At 39.1% G+C, this 27595-nt stretch overlaps 3 protein-coding genes across 3 annotated transcripts in view; all 3 read right to left on the bottom strand.

Moving 5' to 3' along the window:
• LOC127650291 (NACHT, LRR and PYD domains-containing protein 3-like) overlaps window positions 1-27595 on the bottom strand; it is a 349622-nt gene that overhangs the window by 157546 nt on the left and 164481 nt on the right. The gene's annotated exons all lie outside the window — the stretch shown is intronic.
• The window catches only part of LOC127650289 (NACHT, LRR and PYD domains-containing protein 12-like), a 459642-nt gene that overhangs the window by 268536 nt on the left and 163511 nt on the right, over window positions 1-27595 (bottom strand). Inside the window, exon 10 of the mRNA XM_052135611.1 lies at window positions 23606-25170. Coding sequence (XP_051991571.1) covers window positions 23606-25170 — 1565 coding nt within the window. The remainder of the gene's footprint in view (window positions 1-23605; window positions 25171-27595) is intronic.
• Window positions 3708-23174, bottom strand: LOC127650295 (ribonuclease inhibitor-like). Its single transcript, XM_052135622.1, has 6 exons — window positions 21990-23174; window positions 19520-19693; window positions 19196-19366; window positions 12065-12238; window positions 7819-7865; window positions 3708-4370 (listed from the first exon to the last, which is right to left on the bottom strand). The coding sequence occupies exons 2-6, from the start codon at window positions 19687-19689 to the stop codon at window positions 3805-3807; spliced, it is 1128 nt and encodes a 375-aa protein (XP_051991582.1). The 5' UTR covers window positions 19690-19693; window positions 21990-23174; the 3' UTR covers window positions 3708-3804.

The following is a 27595-nucleotide window of genomic DNA, read 5'->3' as shown; positions in this document are numbered from 1 at the left end:
GGATGTTAGGCATGTCTTAGTCCATGGCCTTTCTAAACAATGGCCCAACACTTAGTTATTATATTTCACTTATAATTAGCCTATATTTCAAACAATGCATACCTTGCTTAGATGGCCCAGCAGTGTCAGTAGCAGGCCTTGGTACAGGGGAACACTACCATCCTCTGCACCCTGCAGAATGGCAGGATGAATGCTCCTCAAATGGCGCATCATGGATGATGTATTGTTGCAGTAGGCTAGCTGCCGATCACAATACACACATCTCACTTTTATTTGGGGTTTCCAAATGGAAATGCTCCCACACCACAGATGTACGGCATCTCTTCTGTGGAGCCTCCATTTCTATCTATCTATCTATCTATTTTATATGTAGCCTATCTATCTAATAATCTATATGTATCTGTAATATATGTATCTATCTATTAATCTATATATATATATATTTCTATCAATGCATCTATTCATGTGTCACTATATGTACTCTGTGTGTCTCTAAGTCAATGTGTAAATGTAAATTAAATCCTAAATATAACTAAACAAATCGCACTATAAATGTCACTATATCACCAAAAATCCACTATCTCAAAACCAAACTATATATATATATTTCTATCAATGCATCTATTCATGTGTCACTATATGTACTCTGTGTGTCTCTAAGTCAATGTGTAAATGTAAATTAAATCCTAAATATAACTAAACAAATCGCACTATAAATGTCACTATATCACCAAAAATCCACTATCTCAAAACCAAACTCCTCTCACAAAAACCCATGATATGAAAATGCGTTGACAAAACTTTTATACTGTGTGATTGTGTGATTTGTTCCCGAACCGACCAATCAATGAAACCCTGATTCGGCGGAGCACTCCACCTGATGAAACACTTAGACGCTTCATTTAGCCGTTGTCACGTGACGTGGGTGTTTTGAATCACGCTTCGGATCAGTGTTTCGAATCATCTTTGCTTCGGGATCTCGCAAAGCTTCGGAACGTCTGTTTCGCGCCAGCCATCCTTAGTTTTGCCCCTGCTAGTCTCGTCTAGTTTTGCCCCCGCTAGTCTCGTCTAGTTTCGCCCCCGCTAGTCTCGTCTAGTTTCGCCCCCGCTAGTCTCATCTAGTTTTGACCTCCCTACTATTTTACCTCTTAGCTTGCCAACTCGTTCCCCTGTCTTCGTTCCCACTTGTCCCTAGTTGTTAACTGTTTTCCCGTCTTCGACCCCCTTGTTTATATCTTTGATTCCCCGGCTTTTGACCCTACGCTACCCCGACTATTCTATTCTGGATTTACCCTGTTTTGTACTTTTGCGTGCACTGCTTTTTGTTAATAAAGCAGTTCTCACCGACATTGTGACTGTCTCTACTTGTGTGTGTGTGTGTCGGGTTACAGAATAACCAACCTCACCGTAGCAGTCACAATGTACTCCACGGATTTGCGCAGCTCTCTAGAGCGGATTTTCGTGGCGTGTTCGGAGCGCGGATTTGCGGCTGGGAGAGATTACCACGCACTCACGGCCCAGGGACAGCAGGTAAGCACTTTGTTTGACTTTTGTCACCCTGTTCTACCTGTGTCTGTCCCTGAGCCCGTTTATGCTCCCAGCGCATTTCTGAGCGCCGTGAGCCTTCAACCCCATGAGAGGTTTGACGGCTCTTCTGGCGCTTACCATGAGTTTTTCGTGCAAGGCAGCGGTTGTGTAACGCATAACCCCGGCCTTAACATTATGGAGCCAGCGGCTCGACTCGTGTGTTTGCGCCCGGGGAGTCAACCCTTGGAGGATTATGTTGTGAAAGAAGAGAATTTGGAAACAGGAAAGAGGATGTTTTAATTTCTAGAATGCGTATTGGACATTGTGCCTTAAATAAGTGTTTGTATAGAATAGGGAAACATGAGAATGGTAAATGTGATAAATGCAGACATCCCAAGTCTCCCGGAAGTTCCGGGAGTCTCCCGCGTATTGATAGCGGCTCCCTGATGCCCGCAAATTAGTTAAAATCTCCCGGAATCAAGAGCAAGCGAGCAAGAGCGGTTAGACTGTGCTCCAAACCGTGTAGCGCGCACGGCAGAGAGGGAGAGAGCGAGAGACCTAGCGTGTGTGTGCATGCATCAAGAAGTGCATGTAAGACAGAGAGAATCCTGATTGGCCTGTTTCGGTAAGTCAACCAATCAATTGTCAGTGTGGGCGGGCTTTTATCTCTTCTCCCGAACCTAATTAATCAGTTCAGTGTATCTAGACACAGGAGCGCTATGGCAGAGGGAGAGTGCCCCAAAAAGCGAAAATATAAGACACATTTTACGCCAGACTACACGAAAGTGTACCCCTGTCTAATAAGAGTGAAACATAATGACAGTCTTGCACGCTGTACAGTTTGTAACAGTGACTTCAGCATTGCCCATGGCGGGTTAAATGATTGTAAAAGACATGTTGAGGTGAGTTAAACAAGTTTCATTTCATGTGCATATTATTCAGGCCGGCTAGTTACCTAGGCTACATGAAAACAATAAGACTTAGACCTGTTTAAAGTTGCAATGGAATATAAATAAAAACAGTTTACATAAATAGTATAAGCAGTTTATATTAAAAGTAATGTACATAATTAACAAATAATTGCATAGGCCTATAGCCTAAATAAATTATATATTATGCTTTTGTATCTTTTAGGGACCACAACATGTTAGGGAGGCTAAGCGCGCGGGGGGTCCGGGATACCTCCCTGAAATGACTTTTTGCAGGTTGGGATGCCTGTAAATGTGGTCTAGAAGAATCTGTAGAACATGTAATTATAAAATGTGATGCATATGAAAGAGCAAGATGACATCTAACGCTTTAAGATCTTTGGGAGTAAATGATGTATCTCTTCAGGTTTTGCTAGGAAATGGCCCAAAGCAATCAATAATTTATCAAGAATTATTTAATTTCTTAAAAGATACAAGATTGATTAATAGAATATAAGATAGGTGTTTTTAGTTTTTTGTTTTTCCCCTTTCTCCAACTTTCCAACCATTTAGTGCTCCACACTCCAATCCAGTAGGTGGCGGGAATGCACCATTTAAGTTGGATTGCCAACCGCCATAAAACAACAACAACAGAAGAAGAAGAAGAAGAAGACACAAGGGGTCTCTCTTGAGCGCAGAACCATGAAAAAAGACCAATGAGAAGTTGGCAGCCAGTATTTGCATACCCCGCCCCCGGACATACAGGTATTTAGGCAAGCAAATACACTTGAGTTAATTCAGAAATTTTCTTCGGAGCCGATGGTAGTGCATGCAGTCAGCTGCAGTCCTGTTTTCTCCTCTGACGCTCTTCATGCTGTTGGATTGACTGTGCATAACAGCTGCTTTCTCCTTACTTGCACGGCTGTGCATTTTTGCCCCTCATTTTACTCATTTTGAAGTATTTGAGATTTTAAAAACAAAAGTAGAAATCAACATTGATTCGATGTCGGTTTGATATCTGGGTAATTATCAATCAAGACTAAACAGAATAAATGAAAAAGAAGATAAAATGTGAGCAGAACTATTAGTCACATTGTTCAAAGACTAGCAACAACACATGACATCATGATATTTGATCACCAGATGTGCAAGAACAAATTAAGTTTCATGTTACTGACATGACGTCATATGGATTTCAAAACTGTTTATTTTTTATTATTAGTGAATCTGATAGTAAATAAGTTCAATCACATCACAGTGAGACACAAAGTACTGTCATTGTATTGAATTCAATCAGTTTATTTGATGAAATGATTTCTAGAAAGAGTTTGGAGTTGTGTTGATGTGAGATACAGTGAGTATATTTCACTCATCCAGTTGTGTGTGTGTGTCTCTGATGATCAGTTTCACACAGACACACTGAGGAATCAAGAAAAACTACTCTAAATCCAGCATAGAGGGGTCGAGTGAATGTGGTGATGAATGTGTGTAAGTGTGTGAGTGTGTGTGTGTCAGAGACGCTGTAGAAGGACAGAGTGCCAGCCGGACAGTCCACATACACTCCTACTCTCTTACAGTCGTGTGAAGGGGGACGAATGTCAGTGCTGTTATTATTGTGACAGACAGTGAATGTGTTATTAGAGTAGAACAGACTCCAGGAGTTTACATTGAGTCCAAGCATACAGTCACGACTCTCTCCTTTCCTGCTGATTTCTTTATATGACACTGATATATAAGCAGCTCCACTCCATTGAGTCTCCCAGTAACAGCGTCCAGTCAGACTCTCTCTACACAGAATCTGAGGATATAGCTCAAATCTCTCTGGATGATCAGGATATGACTGACGCTCTTTCACACGTGTCACCTTCCTGTTCCCCTCAGACAGAATGAGTTCAGTGTTTACTGTGTTTGAATCCAGTGTGAGATCACAGACCCCTGAACACAAGAAGAGAAAAAACACTTAAAAACACAACAATCACTAAACCAGTGTGTGTGTGTGTGTGTGTGTGTGTGTGAGTGAATGTGTGTAAATCAGCAGTGTAGTGAAATATTTACAAAGGTTTATTTACAATTTGCAATTACAATCTTCCTAATCTTTTTAATGAATCTCCCAAAGGCAAAATAAATTGTAGAAACAAAAATCTTCAACGTCCGTGACGTCATATCTAAACTTCACTAACTAACCAAATAACAAATGACAGCGGGTGGCACTTGCCCCTGACCGAGTGTGTTTATACAACAGAATATTCTAAGTGTGCACAATGTACGTCACGTGACATCATTTACCTGTCCCATTTCCTGCAGCACAAACTCAAAATAATCCAATAACTCAGAAATGTGAAGGAATGAACACAACGGACAGTGAGATAATGTCGTGTAACAGCGACACACTGACAGATAAACAGTTTGATCAATCAAAAGAAAGAAACAAAAAACAAGATGAATTATAAATTCACAGATTACAAACAAAGTCAAAATCAGTCAAAACTAACAAGAGAACAAGTTATCAAAGCGAGCGTCTAAACATATGAAATATCTGAATGAGGAGCTCTCGGTGTTTCACAAACCCATTGTTGCATTAACGTCACCATCTCCCTTTGGACCATCAACACTATTTACAAATAAACTACCTACACCCCCCGATCTACCTTCATGTAAGCTGTTGAATATAAATAAGAGGAGGGACCATGTCTTTGCAGCGTTTCCACCCTGTCTCATTTGGTGGTGAATGGGACCGCACACCTGTTGGTCATTTCCTTAATGTGCTCTAAGTTATAAAGCTGGAATGTTGCCTGTGGGGGGGGTTGTGTTTGGTACTGTTGAGCTCCAAACCTAACGCTGCCGTGCTGGGACGTGGGTCGTTTATTGTCGTTTTACGCGCGTGTAAGTAAATTGGGAGGGACAATTGGATGTCGGAGTAATTTGGGTGCGGCCGTCCTGGATGTTACTCCAAGCAAGGTACCCACGTCCGGTAGCAGGAAATAATCTGTCCATCTGATCAGAGGCGGCGGCAGCCGATTTTGCCGGGGCTTCAGCCCCGAATGTTTTGAGTGTAGCCCTGAATATATTTTGAAAAGTTGACTGACAAATATGAAACCAGACAAAAGCCTAGGTAAACCCCCGAAATCATAAGTTGCCTTATTTCATTGTGCTTTGGCTTTGCACATACTGCATACAGCCTGTAAAAATAGACATAGGCATAATCTAGCCTATAGAATAAGTTCCTTTGCTGTCGGTAGCCTATGGGCGACTCCGTTTCTTTCTCTCTGTTGAATATGCAGCAGGAAGGGGAGGAGCTTGCACAGTCGTTGACATCAACTAACGTTACTTAGTGGCGAGTTAACAGCAGTTCGCAGGAAAGACAGCAAAAATTAAGCAAATGAGGCTTTTGGGATTTTTCCGAAAGAAGTCAGTGGGTAAGAATTCACATTTGTTTTTGTCCTTAAAGTCTGAAGATCATCATCTGGCTGGCTTTCACCCACAGTAGGCTAAACCTCAAGAGGTCCTTGTATAGTTTGAAGCAACTTGGTAGCACATTTGCCTCTCACGCTGGAGACCACGGTTCGAGTCCTGTTCGGAGTGTGCTTTTCTTGTTTATCAGGTGTTGTTTTCGCAAAGGATAACCAATAAGCATTAACATAAAATGTATGTGTGACTTGTTTTGTGATATTAGTTTGTAGGAAATATACACTTTGATTTGATTAAATGGTTTTGTCGAGTGTAGCAAAGATGAGCAACAGACTGAGGAGCAGCAGCTGTGCCAGAATCAGGCATGGAAACTGGTAACAATTAATAAGTCACTTTACTTTAGAGAAAGTTAAAAGTGAAACATTGTTTATCCCAATGATCCTAATGAAAGGATTTTGACAGATTAATTATTCTCATAGAGATGATGAGAATTATATACAGTTCGATGCCATAGTGTGTCAATGAACTTAGACTAAAGTTATTCATGTATTGCTTTAACTTAGGATCTTATACATAATTATTATGTCAATAATATTGATAATGACTATTTATGTCAAAAAATATAAATTATTTATATTCAATATTTTTTTTACCTCACTTTACTCACTATAATATAACTCTTTTGTGATGACTTTATGGTAATGTACATGAAAATTCAAGAATCATGATAGATCTAAGGGTAGTCCCACTGATCTGCTCTTCCCAATACATTTTCTTCAATGGTATTGGTCCACAATTTGACATGTAGCACTTGATGAATTAGTTGTTTGAAGCTGATTGCAATAAGTTATGTGCTGTATCTGTTCTTTTGCATCACAGATGATTCAGGGAGGAGAGAGGATGAGTTAGTCGAGGATAGTACTAGAGTGGAAGATTTAGCAACTGTAGAAACAGGCCCAGACAGAGCAAAACTCAAAGAATACCCTCTCACCAGCTTTGGACTACAGAGAAGTGGTTGCTAGTGTGAAAATAAAGTTGTCTGGGCTAAGCCCCGGATGTCCTTCAATGCTGGAAACGCCTCTGGTAAGGAGGCCAGCAGTCCGGATTTAAGGTATTTTAAATTTATTAATTAATGGTTGACTGGTTGGGATTTCTTTTTGCCGGGGTGCAGGGTCTAGTTGGGAGTATTAACAAGTGGCCCCCGGCACTTGTAATTTGTGTGCGTGTGAGGGCAGGTCATTTTTCTAATTTCCATGCTTTCTCTACTGTAGCCAATTGACGACAGTTATGTATTTAGCTTGATTGGTATTCATGGTATGTACTTTTGATATTTTGTTTTGGTGTGTATTTATGAATTTGTGTGTGTTGGATATGTACTGAATTGCTGTGTATTGGGTGTTTACATGAGTCATGAATTTAATGCATGCGGGACAAAAAAACTTTTGCTGATTATTAATTGGTATGTTGATGTGCTTGCAGTTTAAAAACTTGTAAATTTATGGTTGAACATCTAAACAATTTAAGGCTCGTAATATAATGTATTATGATGGTTCTTAACCTGCTGCTCCCTACAGTGTTTTAGATTTAAGACCTTTTGTATAAATAAAATTGTTATATATATAATTGAACCAAGTATGGGGCAGTGAAGCATTTTTCTTGGTTACTGATGCCCACGCCAAATTAATGGTCCAGTAAAGAACCTGTATATGAGTCTTATTCTGACTTTTGTTCTGTTACATTCACACCTACTTTCCTAACCCCGTCGGGACTGCAGATTCAGTGTTCAGCTCCTCCAGTTTACACATGCAGCCCCTAAAATAAATTAAATAAATCCTTTCACCTTAAATTCACGTCGGATTACTCCGGATGATTGACAGTGGAGAAAACCAACCAGAACATTAAACCTGCGAAAGTGAAAGTGAAAGCAAGACAGAAACCGGGAGAAAAAAAAGTGTGCGCGTGTGTGTTGACCTACATTTGCATGGTCCTGCTGTAATCCTGAACTCTCCTCCATGATCCACACTATAAAAACACAAACGCACACAAATGACGACATCACATTCAGCTCACCTGAAACACAATTCACACATCTGTGATGAAATACAAATGAAACATTGTTTGAATATTTATTTGTTTGCTTGATCAATGTCTACACTGTACGACTCTGTGAATCTTGTGTATAGACTGTATGACTTTATGATATGAAACCGTAATGAGAACAACAAACATGAGCTACTTTATAGTCATACAGTTCTAGAAAATTAACTATCTTCAAAGTGCTGTAATGATTTTATATGAAATAACACACAGAGAATCTCTCTCTCTGTCTCTATTAATATTTCTTAGCTTTATTGGCATGATAAAATTAGGCTATGAAACCATCAAACTTTTACAACTAGTTTGAAACTTTCAGAAAACAATCTAATAATGACACACATGACTGTTATTTAGTTTTCCTGGAACTGAATGTGTTAACACTAACAACAAAACAAATATGTGATTAATCGTGATTCAATATTTCAATCCACTGACAGTCTTACAACACATGAGGGGTGTGAGGGGTCCAGGAACTGAGTTTGACACCCCTGCAATACACACACACAACATCCCACCAACAATAAACTCAAGTGCTTTCACACTGCACTTAACCCTGGGTTATTGTCTTTTAACCCTGGGTTATTGTCTTTTAACCCCGCTTTTAACCTCCAGTAAAGTAACGTTTCACACTTGTAACTCTGAAAGGTGATTAGCAACACTTTTAATTCTGGGTTATGAAACGGCTCCAGATCAGTGTCAGCGCTGCTTTTAAAAGTGCAGCAGTAAGTTTTTATCTGGCTCTTATTCGTTCCAATAGTACCAGTGGTTTTGGACTTTATACTGACCCCACAGACTGATCACTGCCCGACCCCCCCTGTGAAAAATCCTGCACCGCCCCTGTTAACTGCTGCTGCACCACACAAAAATGTCTGTAAGATGGACTGCTGCGACTCGTAATCTCTCTGGCGGCTGATGAGACCGTTGTGTGCTCGCTCTTGGTGCTTGATGTCACACCGTTTATCTGTGATCATTATTGATATTATTAGTGGTAGTAACTGATCAACTGCAAGACAGTTTGTTATGTGCGGTCAACATGGCAGCATCAATGAGGGGCGACCTGCTCAATGTAAAATGAAACGGCTTTTATTGAGGTCAGTATCTGACTGGAGTCATCATCTAATGTGAGTGTACATCATTTTAAACATATTTGTGTGCTATTGTGTTTATTTGTAACACTTTTTAAATTAGCTTAATACAGTGGCAGAGCAAAACACAACCATATGTGCTACAGTATCACTGTTCATTTCCTGTATGCTAATGTACTTTATAAACCGTATTTAAAACCCCTTTAAATGAAGTGCCGATTCAATATAAAATGAGGAAATCCCAATTTATCAAATGTATCTGTCATCATTAAACTGATTTGGATTTCAGAAAAGTTCAGACATTTAATATTAAAACAGATTTTATATTCCTGCAATACAGTGAATAAGAATGTCTATGGTGTGAAAACCATCTATTATTAAACTGGGGTATATCGTGAAACTGTTAAACCGTTACATCCCTACTGGAGATGCTGAAACTATTACAGAAACCATCTTCAACATCATTACAGCAGAGAAATGCAGACCTGCAGCCACTCTTGCATCATTTACCAGTGATGCTGCTTCTGTAATGATCGGTAATATTTGAACTATTCAAATAAAGACTTTTATTTGAATAGCAGTTTTGGTACAGAATTGATTTTTACTGTCAAGGCAAGAAAACTGAATTAAGAGGCTAAAAGACCTTTTCCCTGAATCACTGTCACTGTCCACTGTGTTTCCCATCGAATAAAAAGGGAATGCCTTACCCAACCAAATACTGCAAAACCATTTCAACAATATTTTGGTTATTTCAAGCAAGCGGCACCTTTTTTTGCCAATGTGTGAACGGCTTGTAACACAACTTATAAAATGAGCCCTTCACAGACTTCCTAGGTTGCCTATTAAAGCCTGTAGACGGATTTTCCTGTTACGGGAGCGGGTCGCTTTTGCCACAAATCAAAAATATGTGATGTTTATGTGCACTCCCGAGAGCCTCAGTGCTTCTCCCACTATTCAACAGTGACAACAAACTGCAACACTAGATAACGTTATCTTAGAGATGAATCCAGCAAACGTCCGTCTCCCAGCACAACACCAACTCTGAATAAGCCAAAAAAAAACATTTATCTACTGAATCCCATCTGGCTAAGCGGGAACATTAGCCCTGTTCCAGCACTGGAGAGTCAAATATAATATACAGTCTCAAAGTTTGTAGTAAAACAATCATAACTGTCATTTTATTTATGCTACCTCATCTGTTAGCATGATGCCAGTGAATCACATTCAGTCTCTTTGTAGGTTACATCATTGTTTTGGTAAATGCTCGCTTGCGTCCCTATGGATGGTGTGTGCGCTATCACGTGCAACAGGAAGCTGCTGCAGTTCACTTATCGGCCACAGGTGTCATTAATAACAAGGGTTTCTGAATCTTACATTCTGCATCTTTAATAAAATTTGCCCTTTGTCACCTTTTCTGTATTTAAGGGACTGTCCTCAAGTCATCTCTTGTACAACTAAAGTCCAGAAGCACTGTAAAGGACAGGTGGGAATCTTGGCTATGTGTTGCAGTTTATGATTTAGTGATTATGGCCCGAGACAGCTGGGATAGGCTCCAGCACATGTGACCCTGCATAGGACAGTTTTCTTTAGAAGATGGATGGATTTAGTGATTAGTAACCCTAATAATAATGTTCTTAATAGGGGTGATTTGTTGGGGGATTATAATTGTATGATTGCGAACACTTTTAAATAAGATTCAGGTGGGGTGGTGTCCTTCAGGGATTATAACCCCCCCCCCCCAAAAAAGTTCAAACTTTAGTCTCTTACATGACACTAATCAAGGAACTGTGTCTCATATTTTGTTGACATGCAGAACTATGAAGGAAAGTGTGCAGGATAACCTGCAAATATAATTGAAATAATGTTTAAATATGTACAAAATGTTTCAAAAAACACCTTCATGCAGCAATATCAGAGACTCAAGTGTTTTTTTCTAAATCAAAACCATGAATAATTTTGTTTTTCCCTTTTCATGAGTAGGTTCTGAATTCCCTTGAATGCCCCCCAGAGTGAGTTATGTCCACACACAAAATATTTTGAATAATGCAAAATCTGTTAGAATGAGGTCACGTGACACTTCACAGTGTACACGAGTAATATACTGAATTCTTGATTTGTCATTTAAAAACATTTATAGATAAAAATATATTTAAAAATACTGTATATACTAAGTGTATAAACAAATGGGCTTTGTCTACTGTACTGTATTTGTTTCACTTCCTCTTTTATACATAGCTATATAAATAGTCAGAAATCATCAATACTGTGTGTGTGTGTGTGTGTGTGTGGTGGTTTTATTAGGTTATACACAAGTAGTTACAAAAGGTATTACGCTATAAATGTGGTTTATGAGGACATCTCTAGTGTCCTTGTAATTCAAATATACATAATATAGTATAGTTACTTATGATTGACAACTAAATGATCACCTAATGTAAACAGACATGGCTGCGAGGATCAGTGATCCCAATTTTGTGTTGATTGTTTGTATACGAGATGTAAACTTTTATAGTAGTACTTTTGTGACCATTTGGATGTCTGTCATAAAATAATCATACCATGTGCTTGAAAAGACTGTATGAGTATCAGTCTGTGTGAATATGAATTACAGGCACTTGGGCAGTGCAGTTTAGTGTTGGCATGAAAACTGATTCGAATCTGACATCACTGACTGCTGCAGAAACAAAAATGTGTGACGCTACTCTAAGGGTGCCAGTCATAAACCATCACAAATATGCACCAGTAAGTGTGAAAGGGTTAAGTGACAGATGCTTAAAGATTGCTCTTTTGAATTGTTTTCCTAAAATGAGTAAAAATTATATTCTATATAAAATATAATGATTACAAAAATGTCCTCATTCTAATGAAACATTAAAAATATATGTCTTCTGAGTGTATTTGTTAAAGATTTACATTTTTAAAAGGAATAAATACAGGTGAATAAATATTTCAGTGAATTCACTGACCATTCAAGACCAATTAGGGCCTGGGATTAAGGGGTTAATATGGGTATAAACAGGGTTTTACAGCTCAACATACTTAAGTTTGTCCAGTGTGCAGTTTGGATCGTTGAGTCTTTCAGAGAGCAGCTTGACTCCTGATTCTCCTGGGTGATTGTAGCTCAGATCCAGCTCTTTCAGGCGTGAGAGATTTGATCTCAGAGCTGATGCCACAGAACAGCAGCCTTCCTCTGTCACCATACAGCCAGATAATCTACAAACACACATACACAACAGTCAAATAATCTACAAACGCATATCAACAGTCTGATAACCTACAAACACACTTCAGCATTTACCAGCAGGCATATTAATCTGTAGCTCAAGACTGGTTGCCACTGAATTTAAGCAGGGTTGAGCCTGGTCAGTACCTGGATGGGAGACCTCCTGGGGAAAACTAAGTTTGCAACTGGAAGAGATATTAGGGAGGCCAGAAGGGGGTGCTCACCCTGTAGTCTGTGTGGGTCTTAATGCCCCAGTATAGGGGACATTACACTGTAAAAAGACACCTTCCTTTGGATGAGATATTAAAATAAGACTCTGTGGTTATTAAAAACATCCTAGAGCACTTCTCATAAAGAGTGTCCTGGCTAAATTTTCCCCCATTGGCCCTTCTGAATCATGGTCTCCTAATAATCCCCAGCCACTAATTGGCTCTATAGCTCTCTCCTCTCCACCAATAGCTAGTGTGGGGTGAGCATACTGGTGCACTATATCTACTGTTGCAATATCCATGTGGATGCTGCACACTAGTGGTGGTTGAGGAGAGTCTTCTGTTCACTGTGTAAAGCGCTTTGATTATAGCGTCAGATAAATTCATGTTCATTCAACAGTCAGATAATCTAAAAACACACAGACATCAACAGTAAGAAAACACACACATAAAAAGTCAGATAAACTACATTTAGTCATTAAGCAAACCCTTTTATCAAAAGTGACTTACAAATGAGGAACAAACACTTTGTCATATAAAAGTAAACTGTACCTGCAGGATCACACTGCCAAGTTCTAAGTGTTGTTATAATACAGAAACTAGCACAGAAGAAAGAGACAGACAAGGATTTTTTTTAAAGATTTCTTAAATAGTAAGTGCCATTATTTAGGACAGGTTAAGTGCTCACAGAAAAGATGTTTTCAGCTTTTTCTTGAATGTTGAAATGGTTTCAGCAGAATGGCAGGTGGTTGAAAGCTCATTCAACCACCGGGGGACAGAGAAAGCGAATGAATGTGAAATGCCACATTGTGATGGGACCACCAGATGTAAGGGGGTGCTGTTCCAATGGCTGTCCTGAAGGCCAAATTCAAAGCTTTGAATTTGATGCATAGCCAGTGGAGTAAGACTAAGTGGGGTATGACGTGAGCCCTCTTTGGTTGGTTGAAAAACAGACATGCCACCGCATTCCGGACCGTCTGGAGTGGCTTGATAGCACTAGCTGGAAGGCTGGCCAACAGAGCACTGCAGAAGTCCAAATGTCTGAGAAATATCAGTGCCGTCACATCCATAATATTTTCACTCAGTTGGAGGTGTGGTGCAGGAGGGCGCATTTGTCTCTGACACGAGGACCAAGGTTTGAATCTTGTCCCAACCCTGTTTTCCCCCTCTCTCTCTCTCTCTCTGCCTCAATATCCTCTCAATCTATACTATCCTGTAAATAATGTCAAAAAGCTCATAAATATAATTAAAAAAAAATCACTCAATATTCATACAAATAAGTTGATATTTCCTGTATAAATCTTATGTCGATGTTAAGTATCATGAACAAATGGTCTCATCTTTATTCATGAGTTTGCATGTCCACATAGCACTTGAAGTGGAAATGGTAAACAGTTTGTTATGGGTAAACTAATTCTTTAAATTCTGTCTTTAAAGGAGGGGCTCGAGCATGAGGGTCTTGAGCATGAGGGCTCGAGCTCTAAGTTCCCCACTCCAATAATAAAGGAGGATTTGGGGTGGTGAAGGGATGCCAGAATAATCGTCAAGGGAGTGAGGTAAGCAGCTGCTTATATGTGCTTGCATTATGATTGACAGGGCTAACTTGACAAGATCCTCCCGAACCTTACTTTATAACACCTTTAATAGTGTGTTATGGACACTTCATATCAAAATAATATGGATATAAATAGAATCACTGTGGAGTCATAAATATAATATACAATACATACATTCATAACATAATTCACAGTCACAATGGGAATGAAAGTGAGGCTGTAAGGGATAGACGTACCATCTGTTCAGTGACATGCACTGTATAAAGCTTCTAGATCCAATCTAATGTTCCAAAACTCATGTATAAGTAACTAAAAGATGTCTTCAGCTTAATGCATTTAATGTAGTGCATTTTTATAAAACTCACATATAAAATCAACTTCTACTTAGAATGGTGTAATAGCTTATTATAACTTTAATATTCAGCTACAAAAATAAGTCGCAAATCCACTGAGTTCTGCATGGATGAACAGAAATCTTACATACATTTACAAATGGTGTAAACAGCTTGACTTAATAGTCACAACAAAAAATTAATTGTATAAACTCAACATTTTGCAATTCCACTTAAGTGGCATAAACGGTTACACTTGAACAGGCCCAAGTTAAAAAATAATGAAACAGTTATTAATAGTTCTATTGTCAATATCAAAATGCCATTGTGACATACTGACAACGAGTAAAAACCATGAAAGCATTACACACCACAGAGATACATTCAAAAATAAGACAAATATATTCATAACAAGCTCTAAAACTGCTCCAGTGAGAAATCATTCAAATCTATGGTCTGTTTACTGTCTTTGAGTTTTACTGTATCACAAATCACTAATTATTAAGCAAATGCATGAAGACGTGGTGTCGTTATTGAAGGTTAAACAATTATATTTATTATTAGTGGTATTGTGACCAACATTAATCTGATTTAAATTGGTATGAGTGACTGATGATGATATATTGACGTTTTTGATTGATGCAGAGAGTGCTCATGTTAAAGAGAGTAAAACTAAAAGCACTCATGATTGCTCAAACAGTCTCTATCACTCAACACAATGTCTGATTGTCACGACTCACGATCGTGTATCATGTATTTGCATGTTTATTTGTTGTTTAATTTGTTTTTAAACCTGTTAGCAGCCTCTATATCCTCTTCCTGCTCACTGTGCAACTAGTCAGAATAACTACCGTAACGACTCTAGAAAATGGGCAAATAATATTCATACACATGTAATTATTACACATTTTTAAAAACAAACCAGCATATTCATCTCAATTACATCATGTCTGAAAGTTTAAATTCGTGAATGCTTAGAATTGCCAACAACTCACCCTCCATAGACAATTCTGTCATGCTTTATGGGCTGAGAAAGCGCTCATTCATTAGAGGAGCAGTGTATGTGTGATTGCCTGCATGCTGTGAAAAAGATCGGCCCTAAATCTAGGCACGATCGGCCAATCGCAGATTTAAGACGAATATCGGCTGATTTTGATTGGCAGCTGATCGATTGGGACATCTCTAGTTTCAACAGTGGAATGATCAAACACTTTAAATGACTGAATAACCCATTGAAGAGACTGAACGTCTATCTCTCACAGCCTCACTGTAATTCACATAAAAATCAAAGATGGCACTGCTGTGAATAAGGTCTATAGAGGAACAATGTATAAATGCAATACTCTCATTGCATCACTTTTCATTTGACACCTGCAGAAATCCAGCCACAATGAAACAATTTCTTCAAACACCTTTTTATTCAGTCGTTTGTTCCTCACTGTGCATTAGTTTATGATATTGCTGTGTTTTGTGTTCTTCTTTTGGGTTTGTATTTTTATTATATTTTGCTGTGTCTTTTCCCTGTTCCTAAGATGGAGTTTGTGTCGAGGAACTGAGTGACATTTGAGTTGATATCAGACTGTCAGATTATGAGTGATAACCTCATGTGAGACAGATGTTGAGGTGTTTGTAAAGTTCTCTTCACAATCTAGAGGTGAATTGTGAGACTCTATCTGAAACTGACCTCTGGTAGTCCATCAACTCAAATGTCTTCCCACCAAAATAAAGGCGCCAGGTGAAATAGATATGTATTATACAGTATATCACCTACCTGCAGTCTCACTGACTACTATTATTATATCATATTTCATGTTGTTTCAGTGTATTTTTTTGTTTCTATGTGGTATCAAAGCAAATTCTACTGTATATCTGCAGCAAGTGTCTTCCTCATCTGAACATTTTAAGAAGATTGTCCAAAAGAGCTGGTCAAAAATTAATGATAATGTTGTGATCATGATGAACTGTGATGTCACAATCAGAATAACTTGATTCACTTGAGAGGAAACAGACTAGCAGAGGGAGCCCATCCACAAGTACACAGTAGTGGGCGACCGATACATCACCAAGGCTGATAAATAGGATGATAATCTGACATATTTAATTATCGGCGTCGGCCGATATATTTTCCCGTTTGGCGACGAAAATCACCTGCCTGCACGTGAAGTGCATGAGACATGTAAACGACTAGTCACAGTTTGTTTTGTTGTTACATACCATCGTGTAACTACAATAATACTCCGGTGTGCAACATAGTGTCATTTAAACGGTCCACATAACAGAGCCATGGCAGATGCATTTGAGTTCATGTTAAAGTGCTCGCCTGTTTCACTCTCCCTCTCTCTCCTCAACAGTTTCCTGTAACTTTTCTTATGATAAAAGGCAAATATCAATAAAACTTCTATTATATACTGTCTGCAAATATGTGCATATCTAGTTTAAACAGATGTCATTTACGAACCTCAAGAAAATCCAGTGTTTTATTCCTGTCAAGCACTCATCTAATATCTTCCTCTGAAGCGCTTATTCCATCATCCAGAATCAAAAACCTCAGGATCAAAAGTTCCTCTCATTCACAAATCATGAAGTAGGCAATACAGGCTGTTTAAACTGTCAGGAGATGGATCTGCATGAGCATGTGAGTACAAATTCAAGGCTGCGTCCGAAACCAGGAAAATTCTACCTCTGCAGACTGTATACTTGGGTAACATGAAAATAAGGTGCTTTTCAAACTGTTTGCAGATCAGTTTCCTTAAGCATTCAATTCATTCAAAACAGCTGTCAGTTAAGCCATTAACTGATTAGGTAACAAGTCAGCTGCCTACATTTTTGGATGCAGCTTAAGATAAAAGCGGTTCACGTGTGCTTTAAGTACATTTCTTATTCACTATACACCATTTGAACAATTGGTTTGATTCTGTATTTTTGAGTAAATGCGATTGCTAATGTGGACATGCCATGCATGCTTGCTGGACTACTGTATGTACTGTTATTTCCTTCCTCCTAATATATTAACAAAGTCTTCACTTTCATCATGAAATTACTAAAATGTGATGACTAAACAGAAATCTGAAGAAACTGCTATCTACCATTTAAAATACAATATTATATTTTTGTTTTGTGTGAAATTGAATAAATATAGTGCTAAATAAGAGTTCATTATTATTTTTTTTAGCAATTTTGTGTTTATTACTTTAATACATTGTGTGATCAGTCGGCATTGTATCAGTCTATTGGCCACCCTGCGCCCTGGATATCGGTATCGGCATTTAAAAAACCCATATCTGTAATGATGTTAGAAAGGCAGACAACGAATGAGGATCTACGTGCAGGGTTTATTTAAACAGGAGTGGAAATAAACAGACTGATACAAATGAAAACAACCACGATGGGTAAAAACGAAACTAAAACACGAAACACTGGAACACAGGAATACACGGCTGGAATAAACACAGGGAAACACGGCTGGAACGGACACGGAGAGATCAGGGACATCACAACAGTTGAAACAACGAACGACAAGGAAACGCAGGAACGGGCAGGGTTATATACACACACAAGGCAGGATAATTACAAACAAGACACCGGTGTAAACACTGATGAGTGCAGGCAGTGAGGGAGACCGGGAATTGTGGGAAATGTAGTTTAGACGAGGACAGTGAAACACGGGGCGAACAACAAGGAAAACGTGACATAGAGCGCGAACGGTGATGGGTGAAACGGAAAACACGGAGCAGACAAGGAAACATGACATAAAAGTGATAGTGCGACAGAGAACACAGGGCAGACAATGGAGAATCGTGACAGAATCCCCCCTCAAAAGGACCGGATTCCAGACGGTCTTAAGAAACAGAAAAGAAAAAATAGCAGGGGTAAACAAATGTTCAGGGAGAGAGGGGCTAGAAAAGGGGAAAAACAGACAGACCAAAGGAGGCACAAGGGACACGGAGACAGACCAAGGAGGTACAAGGGACATGGAGACAGACCACGGGGGCACAAGGGACACGGAGACAGACCAAGGAGGCACAAGGGACACGGAGACAGACCAAGGAGGTACAAGGGACATGGAGACAGACCACGGGGGCACAAGGGGAAATTAGGTAGTCCATGGCGGCTCAAGGGCAAAGAGGCAGTCCAAGGGGCAGGGACAGGACCAGGAGGCCTGGGAGGTGGCCACAGGTCAGGGACAGGTTTAGGTGGTCTGGGAGACGGCCACAATAGGTGGACAGGTTTGGATGGCCCGGGGGCTGGCCGTAGAGCAGGGGCCTGTTCAGGGAACCTGGGAGGTGGCCTCAGGACAGAGGCCGGTCTAGATGGCCTGGGAGCCACAGGAATACACGGCTGGACTAAACACAGGGAAACACGGCTGGAACGGACACGGAGAGATCAGGGACATCACAACAGTTGAAACAACGAACGACAAAGAAACGCAGGAACGGGCAGGGTTATATACACACACAAGGCAGGATAATTACAAACAAGACACCGGTGTAAACACTGATGAGTGCAGGCAGTGAGGGAGACCGGGAATTGTGGGAAATGTAGTTTAGACGAGGACAGTGAAACACGGGGCGAACAACAAGGAAAACGTGACAGAGCGCGAACGGTGATGGGTGAAACGGAAAACACGGAGCAGACAAGGAAACATGACATAAAAGTGATAGTGCGACAGAGAACACAGGGCAGACAATGGAGAATCGTGACAGAGTGATAGTGCGACAGAGAACACAGGGCAGACAATGGAGAATCGTGACAATATCGGTCGAACACTGGTACACAGTAACCACAGCTATAAAACCACAATATATTCATATCGTATATTCCAATGTACTAATGAATCTGCAAACACAAACCTCAGTATTTCCAAAGTACATTGAGGACTCTTCAGTGCATCAGTGAGCAGCTTCACTCCTGAATCCTGCAGGTCATTGTTACTCAGGTCCAGCTCTCTCAGGGATTTTGATGATTGTAGAAATGAAGACAAACTTTCACAGCACTGACCAGTGAATCTACAAGCTGCACATCTAAAAACAAATAAATAAATATTGATTATAAAACAGTTTTATAAAATAAATGGTAATTCCATAGTGAATGCTCCACAGTTTGAGAAGTGTTGTGACAGTCATTGAGCCATTTATTGTTTCAATGTCTGATTATTTCTACTGAAAATCACTGACCTCAGTATTTCCAGTGTACAGTGAGGACTCTTCAATGCAACAGAGAGCAGCTTCACTCCTGAATCATGCAGGTCATTGTTACTCAGGTCCAGCTCTCTCAGACTTGAGGAGTTTGAGCTGAGAACTGAAGCCAGTGCTGAACAACTTTTCTCTGTCAGATTGCATCCCATCAGACTGAGAGAAATGACAAGATAACAGTGTGTTAATCTATAAGATTTAGTGAAGGCTTCTCAGCACAGCTGTTGGGTACAAAGAAAAAATGTATTGCCACTATGTTGCCACTATAGTCATTTGCAAATTTGTTCTTCTACTGTCAAGGCCCAGTCTGGACCACCCAACTTGTTTTGTTCTGGAGTTCTGTCTGTTTTGCTCCTTGTGTTCGTTTGTTTGAGCACATGTCTTTGTTTGTGTTTGTGTCAGCTATGTGCTCTCCTTACTCCGCCTCCTCATTCCACCTTGCCACACCTCTTCATCTGCTCCTTGTTGTGTTCCTCATGTGCTCTCCCTCTACATATTGTGCCTTCTACCCTCTTGTGTCTGATCGTTTTGTGAGTTTGGTTAATCAGTCATTCCTAGTCTGTTTCTCCAGTTGGTGTCTTGTTTAGTTTCTTTGTTTCAAATTGGTTCTATTAATTTTACTGTAAGAGATTTTGTTTTTTATTTTGTTTTTTTTTCATAAAAGCTCTTTGTTTAGCATCCCTGCAATTGGGTCCAAATTCCTGCAAAATATCCTGACGTTTAAGAATTTATCCCGAAAACATATTTGAACTTCCCCAACACAACTCTAATGTATGTGAAGTGAAGTTAGGTCAATTAATCAGTTTAGTACATTTATATATTAACAGCATAATTGTAGCTACTTTAAACTGTTTATCACACAGTTATAGCCTGTGTTCATTGTTATGTTAACGTTTTAATTTGTGCAAATCCTGATTAATTCTGTCTAACAATTGATTCTAATGAAATAAAATTAAACATACAAGATTTATACATAAGCCTCTGAAATTAATCTCCGAAAAAATATTTTTCTCAGTGCAAAACATCAGCCTTCCATCATTACTCCAAGTAATCAAGGGTTTAGGTTGTTCCAGATAAACCCATTGCATGTCTTCCGAAAGGTATTGGACACTCGCACAACGTAAGCAGTGACATACATCCAAGTCCATGTGATGGAGTGAAGTATGCAAGGGGATACCATTTTTAAATGGACGGTAGGCCTGAGCAGCGCACTTTGCAGTCTGTCAATTAGCAGGCAGGAATTATGCAAATGTGCCACATAGTGACATAGCTATGTCACAGAAGTAATGGCTGGACTGCAAACCAGGTGTTTCAGGCAGTTCACGAGCAGTGTTTTCTGTGAGAGAGAATAACTCCCTTTGGTGTGGGAATTCTGCTTTGTAACTTTGCAGACCTTTTACATGCACAAACGGCTATATTACACACTAAAGGAAAGGTGAAGTCCCAATAAGTATAATAGGGCCTCTTTAAAGGGTAACTAAACACCTGCTCAGAGTCTGACTCCACCCACTAGCAATATCTGAAAATGCTCGAAAAGTGGGCAGACCCCAGCGGGGATAGAGGGAACGAACCGAGTGCGGGGCTGAGCGGTGGGGGGCGCGCATCTGAGACTCGTAGTGACGGATTAATTGACAGCTGCTGTCAGACTCTATGTTATTATTATTCCTCACACGGTCGCAAGACGACATGTACATGAATCTGGCGTGGTGAGCTAGAACCTGCTTACGTCAGCTGTCACCGCTTACGTCACGAAGTACGCAAACAGCCAGTTTTTACACCATATATTGTAGAATTAAAACACTTTCTACACAAATGTCAAAAAAATTACTTGAATCAATGACCAGTACTAATAAAGCCCCATTCTTACAGATCATTAACTAAAAAAAGTTGGTTTAGGGTTTAGTTACCCTTTAAGCCTAATCCAGACTCTAAGAAGATAATTTACTGTTTTATCAATGTAAACAAAAATGATGTCACTGTGACATCATCATAAGTAACAACTTGCTACAAAAAAAAGTAAATTGTTTAGCTGTCTTCAATGGCAGCAAATGTAGGTGTTTCTCTTTCACAATGTGGCCCCGTTTTTCAGGCCACCATGTAAAAAAACTTGGCATTAAGCTGACAAGTCAATTTACTCTATCAATCTTTTAAAGAGAAAATAAGTCTTTGACATCATGTATTTATACTTGCGCTCATCCTATAATGACATGAGAGATTTCAGAAGACATGACAACATTCCTGGTAAGTGAACAAAGTGATCAACGATGCTCTCTGGATTTTATGGTTTTTAGGGAGAGAATGTTTCAGTGCACTGGACTGATTTTCGACTGGGACAGCCATAAAAATGTCTGACTCCCTGACCAGTGCCCTGCTTAGTGAACTAGAGAGCTGATTGAGATGTACCCAATAACATTCATTAGGTGTGTTCAAATTCAACTGCAGCTTGCCTTACCGATCTGTGAGATTTACCAGTTGTAGTCACGGGAGGAGTTGAAAACGGAGCCGTCAAGCCAGACACATTCTGTTTCACAACGTGTGCTGAACCCACATTAGTCACAGAAGATCCCACGATGATTGCTTTGTTTATTACAGATGAAGTGGAAATCAGAACTCAGGATTGAAATTTACATAAAGAAAACGAAAACATTACTGATTTGAAAAGATTGAGTTCTTCTTAATACAGCGCCTGCTGTGTGTACAAGAGACAGCCCAATAAAAGTCTATTTATTTTGATACCAAGAAAGAGTTCATATTTTTAGTCATTTTTAATTGTTTTTATGAATAAACATGATATTACTATGAAAAACATATTATAATAGGAGATAAACAATGTACTGTTATAAAAACATGAATTAGTGAGAGTTTAGTGGCACTGGAGATGTTATAATAAAAACCTTGGTAATGGCATACCACCATACTACTCTTATTTCTGCCACACACTGACATAGCTGAAGTAGTAAAAGTAGTATGTATCGCATCCCATGAAACACACATTACCGTTGTCATCTGTGATTCTGGCCAATCTCGAATAAGTTGTGACATCGTCAGAGCTCTTGCAGCCACACTGGAAAAGCTGCATTGGCAGTGCCAACCAGCTGCTCTTGAATCGCACACAAGGTACTTTAATGGCATATGTCACAGTGACGCAGCACTGACGCCATCTTAAGTCACACAACATTTCTAACCGACATGCACTGCTTCAAGTCAAACTCTGATCGGATCACACAGCGCTGCATGAAGTCAAACACCTATTGATTACACTTACATGAAAGCATTATCTACAGATGATAAAACAATATTTACCACCAAATTCTCTTTTCCTCTGTGTACAATCTTCTAATTTAACAATAATGTAACCTTAGTAAATCAGTCAACAAAGATAAACACTTGACATAAAGCCGTCTAAACCAATAATTCATTACTAAATCATCTCATAAACTTAACATATATTACAGTATAACATAATTTAATATAGTTTTTAGTCAAATCCATTAAAGGATTATCAAAACAGAGAAACAACTGTGTAAAATAAACTTTGCAGGAATAAAGGAAGCTACCATATGACAAATACATTGCTAAAGTATAAAACAATCAAACACTTAAAATAATAGTAATAATTATTCAGTATTATATTAATAAACTTGACTGGGTCCCCCAATAATAATTCTGTATTGTATAATGTTTTTTTTTTTGCACATCATGTTCATTAAAGAAATGTTTTAGTAAAAATATATGCAGGTAAATAATGATTTATTTATGAGGCTGATGTGTATTATTGTATGTGGAAGCATTAAAAAATTATTCAGTATCGTTTTGTATTTATTTAGTGGAAAACATGCTTTTGTTATATTAAACTAGATTATTTACTTTGCATTAAACATTTTGAATCTATTTGGCTACAATGTCTGTTTAAAATGAAGGTAAAACTATATAAAAAAATCACATATTAAACAAAACAAACATCAAAATAGTATAAGGGGTTGTTTTTAGTCTAACATAATACAAATTAAAATCTAACTTCTGCAATTTAATTACAATAAAGTGAGATTAAAACACTAAATTACTCACTCAGCTTTTCTGGATGCTTTGATCACCGGCAGCAGCCTCAGAAGACATTCATGTGATGGATCATATTTCCTCAGATTAAACTGATCCAGCTTCTCTTCTGAGTTCAGCAACACAAACACCAGAGCTGACCACTGAGCAGGAGAGAGACGGACTCCAGAGAGACGATTGATATCTCTTCTGTTCACGTATGTTTGTACTTCCTGCACTAGAGAATGATCATTGAGTTCATTCAGACAGTGGAACAGATTGATGGATTTCTCTGGAGAGGGATTCTCCCTGATCTTCATCTTAATGTACTCAACTATTTCCTGTTTGCTGTCAGAGCTGCTTCCTGTCTGCGACAGTAGGTCTCGTAAGATTGTCTGATTGGACTTCAGTGAGAGACCCAGAAGGAATCGAAGGAAAAGGTCCAGGTGTCCGTTCTCACTCTGTAAGGCCTTGTCCACTTCACTCTTCAGGAAATCGCTCATTCTTGACTTGTTTTGCAGAAACTTGAATAAAGCAGCGAGAAACTCCTGAATGCTCAGATGCACAAAGCTGAACACCTTCCCCAGGTGCAGTCCAAACTCCTCTCTGAAGATTTGGTTACAAACTCCCGAGTACACTGACGCTTCTCTGACATCAATGCCACACTCTCTCAGGTCCTCCTCATAGAAGATCAGGTTCCCTTTTTCCAGCTGTTGAAACGCCAGATTTCCCAGAGATAGAATGCTCTTTCTAGCCTGCTGAAGATCCAACTCACATTTCCCATCATACTTCTGGCTCTTCAGTTTGCTCTGAAAGATCAGGAAGTGTGTGAACATTTGCGTGAGAGTCTTGGGGATCTCTGCACTCTCTGCTTCACTCAACAGTCTCTGGAGAACAGTGGCTGAAATCCAACAGAAGACTGGTATGTGACACATGATGTACAGGCTTCTTGATGATTTCATGTGTGTGATGATTCTGTTGGCCAGTCGCTCATCTTTTATTCTCTTCCTGAAATACTCGTCCTTCTGAGGGTCATTGAAGCCTCGTACATCTGTGAGCTGGTCAACACACTCAGGAGGAATCTGATTGGCTGCTGCTGGTCGAGAGGTGATCCAGAGCAGAGCAGAAGGAAGCAGATTCCCCTTGATGAGGTTGGTCAGCAGCACATCCATTGAGGCCGATTCTGTCACATCACACAAAATATAATTGTTCTGGAAATCTAGAGGAAGTCGACACTCATCCAGACCATCAAAAATGAAAATGACTTTGTAGTCATCAAGGAATGTTGATCTCAGTTCTTTTGTATCTGTGAAAAACTGATGAAGAAGATTCAACAAACTGATATTTTTGTGCTTCATCAGATTGAGCTCTCTGAAAGGAAGTGGAAATATGAAGTGAACATCCTGATTTGCTTTTCCTTCAGTCCAGTCCACAATGTATTTCTGCACAGAGACAGTTTTTCCAATTCCAGCAACTCCTTTAGTCAGCACAGTTCTGATGGCTTTGTCTTGTCCAGGTAAGGCTTTAAAGATGTCATTGCATTTGATTGGTGTTTCCTGTGTCTCTGCTCTCCTGGATGCTGTCTCAATCTGTCTCACCTCATGTTCATTATTGAACTCTGCACTCCCTCCCTCTGTGATGTACAGCTCTGTGTAGATCTCATTCACAAGTGTTGAGCTGCTTTGATTTGACATTCCTTCAGTAATTCTCTGGAATTTCTCTTTTAGTTTTGTTTTGAGTTTTTGTTGATGCACAGAAATCAGTTCTGATGTAAAGAGGAAAAGAAATGGGAATTATAATTGATGTTGATGTTTAATGGTCATTAGACATTAAGTTTATTTTCTTTCACTAATATTGAGTGAATCCAGACACTGTGTGTTTCCTCTGAAGGTGACGTGATGTAATAGTGACGTGAGTGCGAGCTCTTACTGGTGTGAAGTGTGTTAGCGAGGTCTGTCTGCTTCATCTTCTTCAGGACGTGCAGTGTGATCTTCAGAAACCCCTCTCTGACTCTGCTCTGACCATCATCATCCTCCTCCTCTCTCTCAGAGCATGCTGGGGAATCTGAGATCAGTAGTCTCTTGATACTCTTCAGCTCTTTCTTCATCAGAGAGATGATTTTGTGCTCAAGTTCCTGAAATCAGTGAACATTCAAACAACAAACTTCATTCAGTAACAGACAAGAACTGAAGGATCAGTGGACAAGAATCATGACTCATTTTATTTGTACTTTAGTTGTCTTGAATTCATCAGTTAGTGTGTGTGTGTGTGTGTGTGTGTGTGTGTGTGTGTTATTAAGATGAGGGTGAAGCTGTAAAGCTTCCTAAAGTGTATGAGAGAGACATGATAGTGTGTATTTAAAAAAACAGCCTTTAAGGTATAAGTGTGGCTCTCTCTCTCTCTCTCTCTCTCTCTCTCTCTCTCTCTCTCTCTCTCACACACACACACCTCAAAAATGGAGTCCAATGGCACTTTCCCAGCAGTTGACTCTGATGCATCCTGTTTGTTTCTGTAGTTGATCAAAGACTCTCCTGAACTGAAGTAAACTGGACGATTCATTGACCCGTCACTCTTCATGGACACACAGCTGGGTTCAGGAGATTCTCCATGAATGATACTAAAACAGCAATTAAACAGAGTTTAGTTCATGTGTTTATTTGTAACCTGAAAACATAATTTCAACATCCAGTTCAATAAAACACATTTAATGATGTGTCTTATATATTATATGTCACACGAGAACTTGCAATGTCACTAACATCAACATAAGTTCTCACATAAACACTCGAGCCGCTGTGAACAAACATCTCTCACAGCACACATGAATGCGCAACAGACGTCAAGATTTACAGTGAAAAATTACACATTTATACTTTTATATTAAGCTTTAAAGTGAGGCATTTTCCACTGCCATTGTATTAACAAGACCACTCACCATATTCATTAAAACATCTGCTTTTGTGTCTTCTGCATGAGGGTGAGTGAATTATGACACAATTTTCATTTTTAATGAACTGAGAAATCCTGAAGCTGCAGTGAGGACGTGTGTTTTATTTGATCATTCAGAACACAAAACACGACATAACGGGACATTACAAGCAGGGGCGGGATTACAATTTCTGAGGCCCCGAGCAACCGACCAACCCGGGGCCCCATTTAGAAAATAGTTGCTTATGAAATTACGTAAAACATTTTTTTCAAAATCATAATTTTAAATTCATGCTATAAGCCGTTGTAGCCAAGAACATTCAAAATGTGTAATGAAATAAAAATCTAGATAATTATAATGAATGATGTTTTCCAGTTGTTGTTGTTGTTTTTGTGAACAGGTGTGCAAGAATCTACTTCACCAGTAACATTTTGGAATTTAGTTGGTATTTATTAATATTATAACCATCAATTACAGTATTTATTGTTGTCCAGTTTGTCATTATAACATGATACAGTATTATTATTATAACTTTGAGGATTAATATATTAGTATTATATTTCTGTCTTATTTACTTTCTCCTGGATCTTATATTCTGACGCTGCAGTGTTTTGTTCACCATGTTGCAAAAGGCAGTATTTTATGTTGGCATCGTGGCAACACTCTTAACAGTAACAGTAAACACACAAGCACTGCGGCCATCACACACTAGAGCAGAAGGGAAAAACATTTATCAAGTGCTGAAACTCAGGACTCATTATTTTTATTATAATTGCATATTTTCTTTTAGATTTATATTTTTTACACTGGATTCTTTCTAATCGTCCCTCAGACTGTGGTGTTCACGTTCATACTGTCAGTCAAGTCTCCTAAGCAACCAAATTGGCCTGGTTGCTAGGGAGGGTAAAGTCACCACTCCTCGAGGTCACTATAATGTGGTTCTCGCTCTCAGTGGGGTGTGTGGTGAGTTGTGCGTAGATGCCGCGGAGTTTTTATTAACTAACACGAACAAAGATTAATAAATTGTAAATTTTCTTTTATATTTATATTTTTTACACTGGATTCTTTCTAATGGTCCCTCAGACTGTGGTGTA

Source organism: Xyrauchen texanus, chromosome 10 (genome assembly GCF_025860055.1).
Source record: "Xyrauchen texanus isolate HMW12.3.18 chromosome 10, RBS_HiC_50CHRs, whole genome shotgun sequence".
Taxonomy (NCBI): domain Eukaryota; kingdom Metazoa; phylum Chordata; class Actinopteri; order Cypriniformes; family Catostomidae; genus Xyrauchen; species Xyrauchen texanus.
The sequence above is the reverse complement of the archived record's forward strand: the minus strand, read 5'-3'. Positions and strand labels throughout refer to the sequence as shown.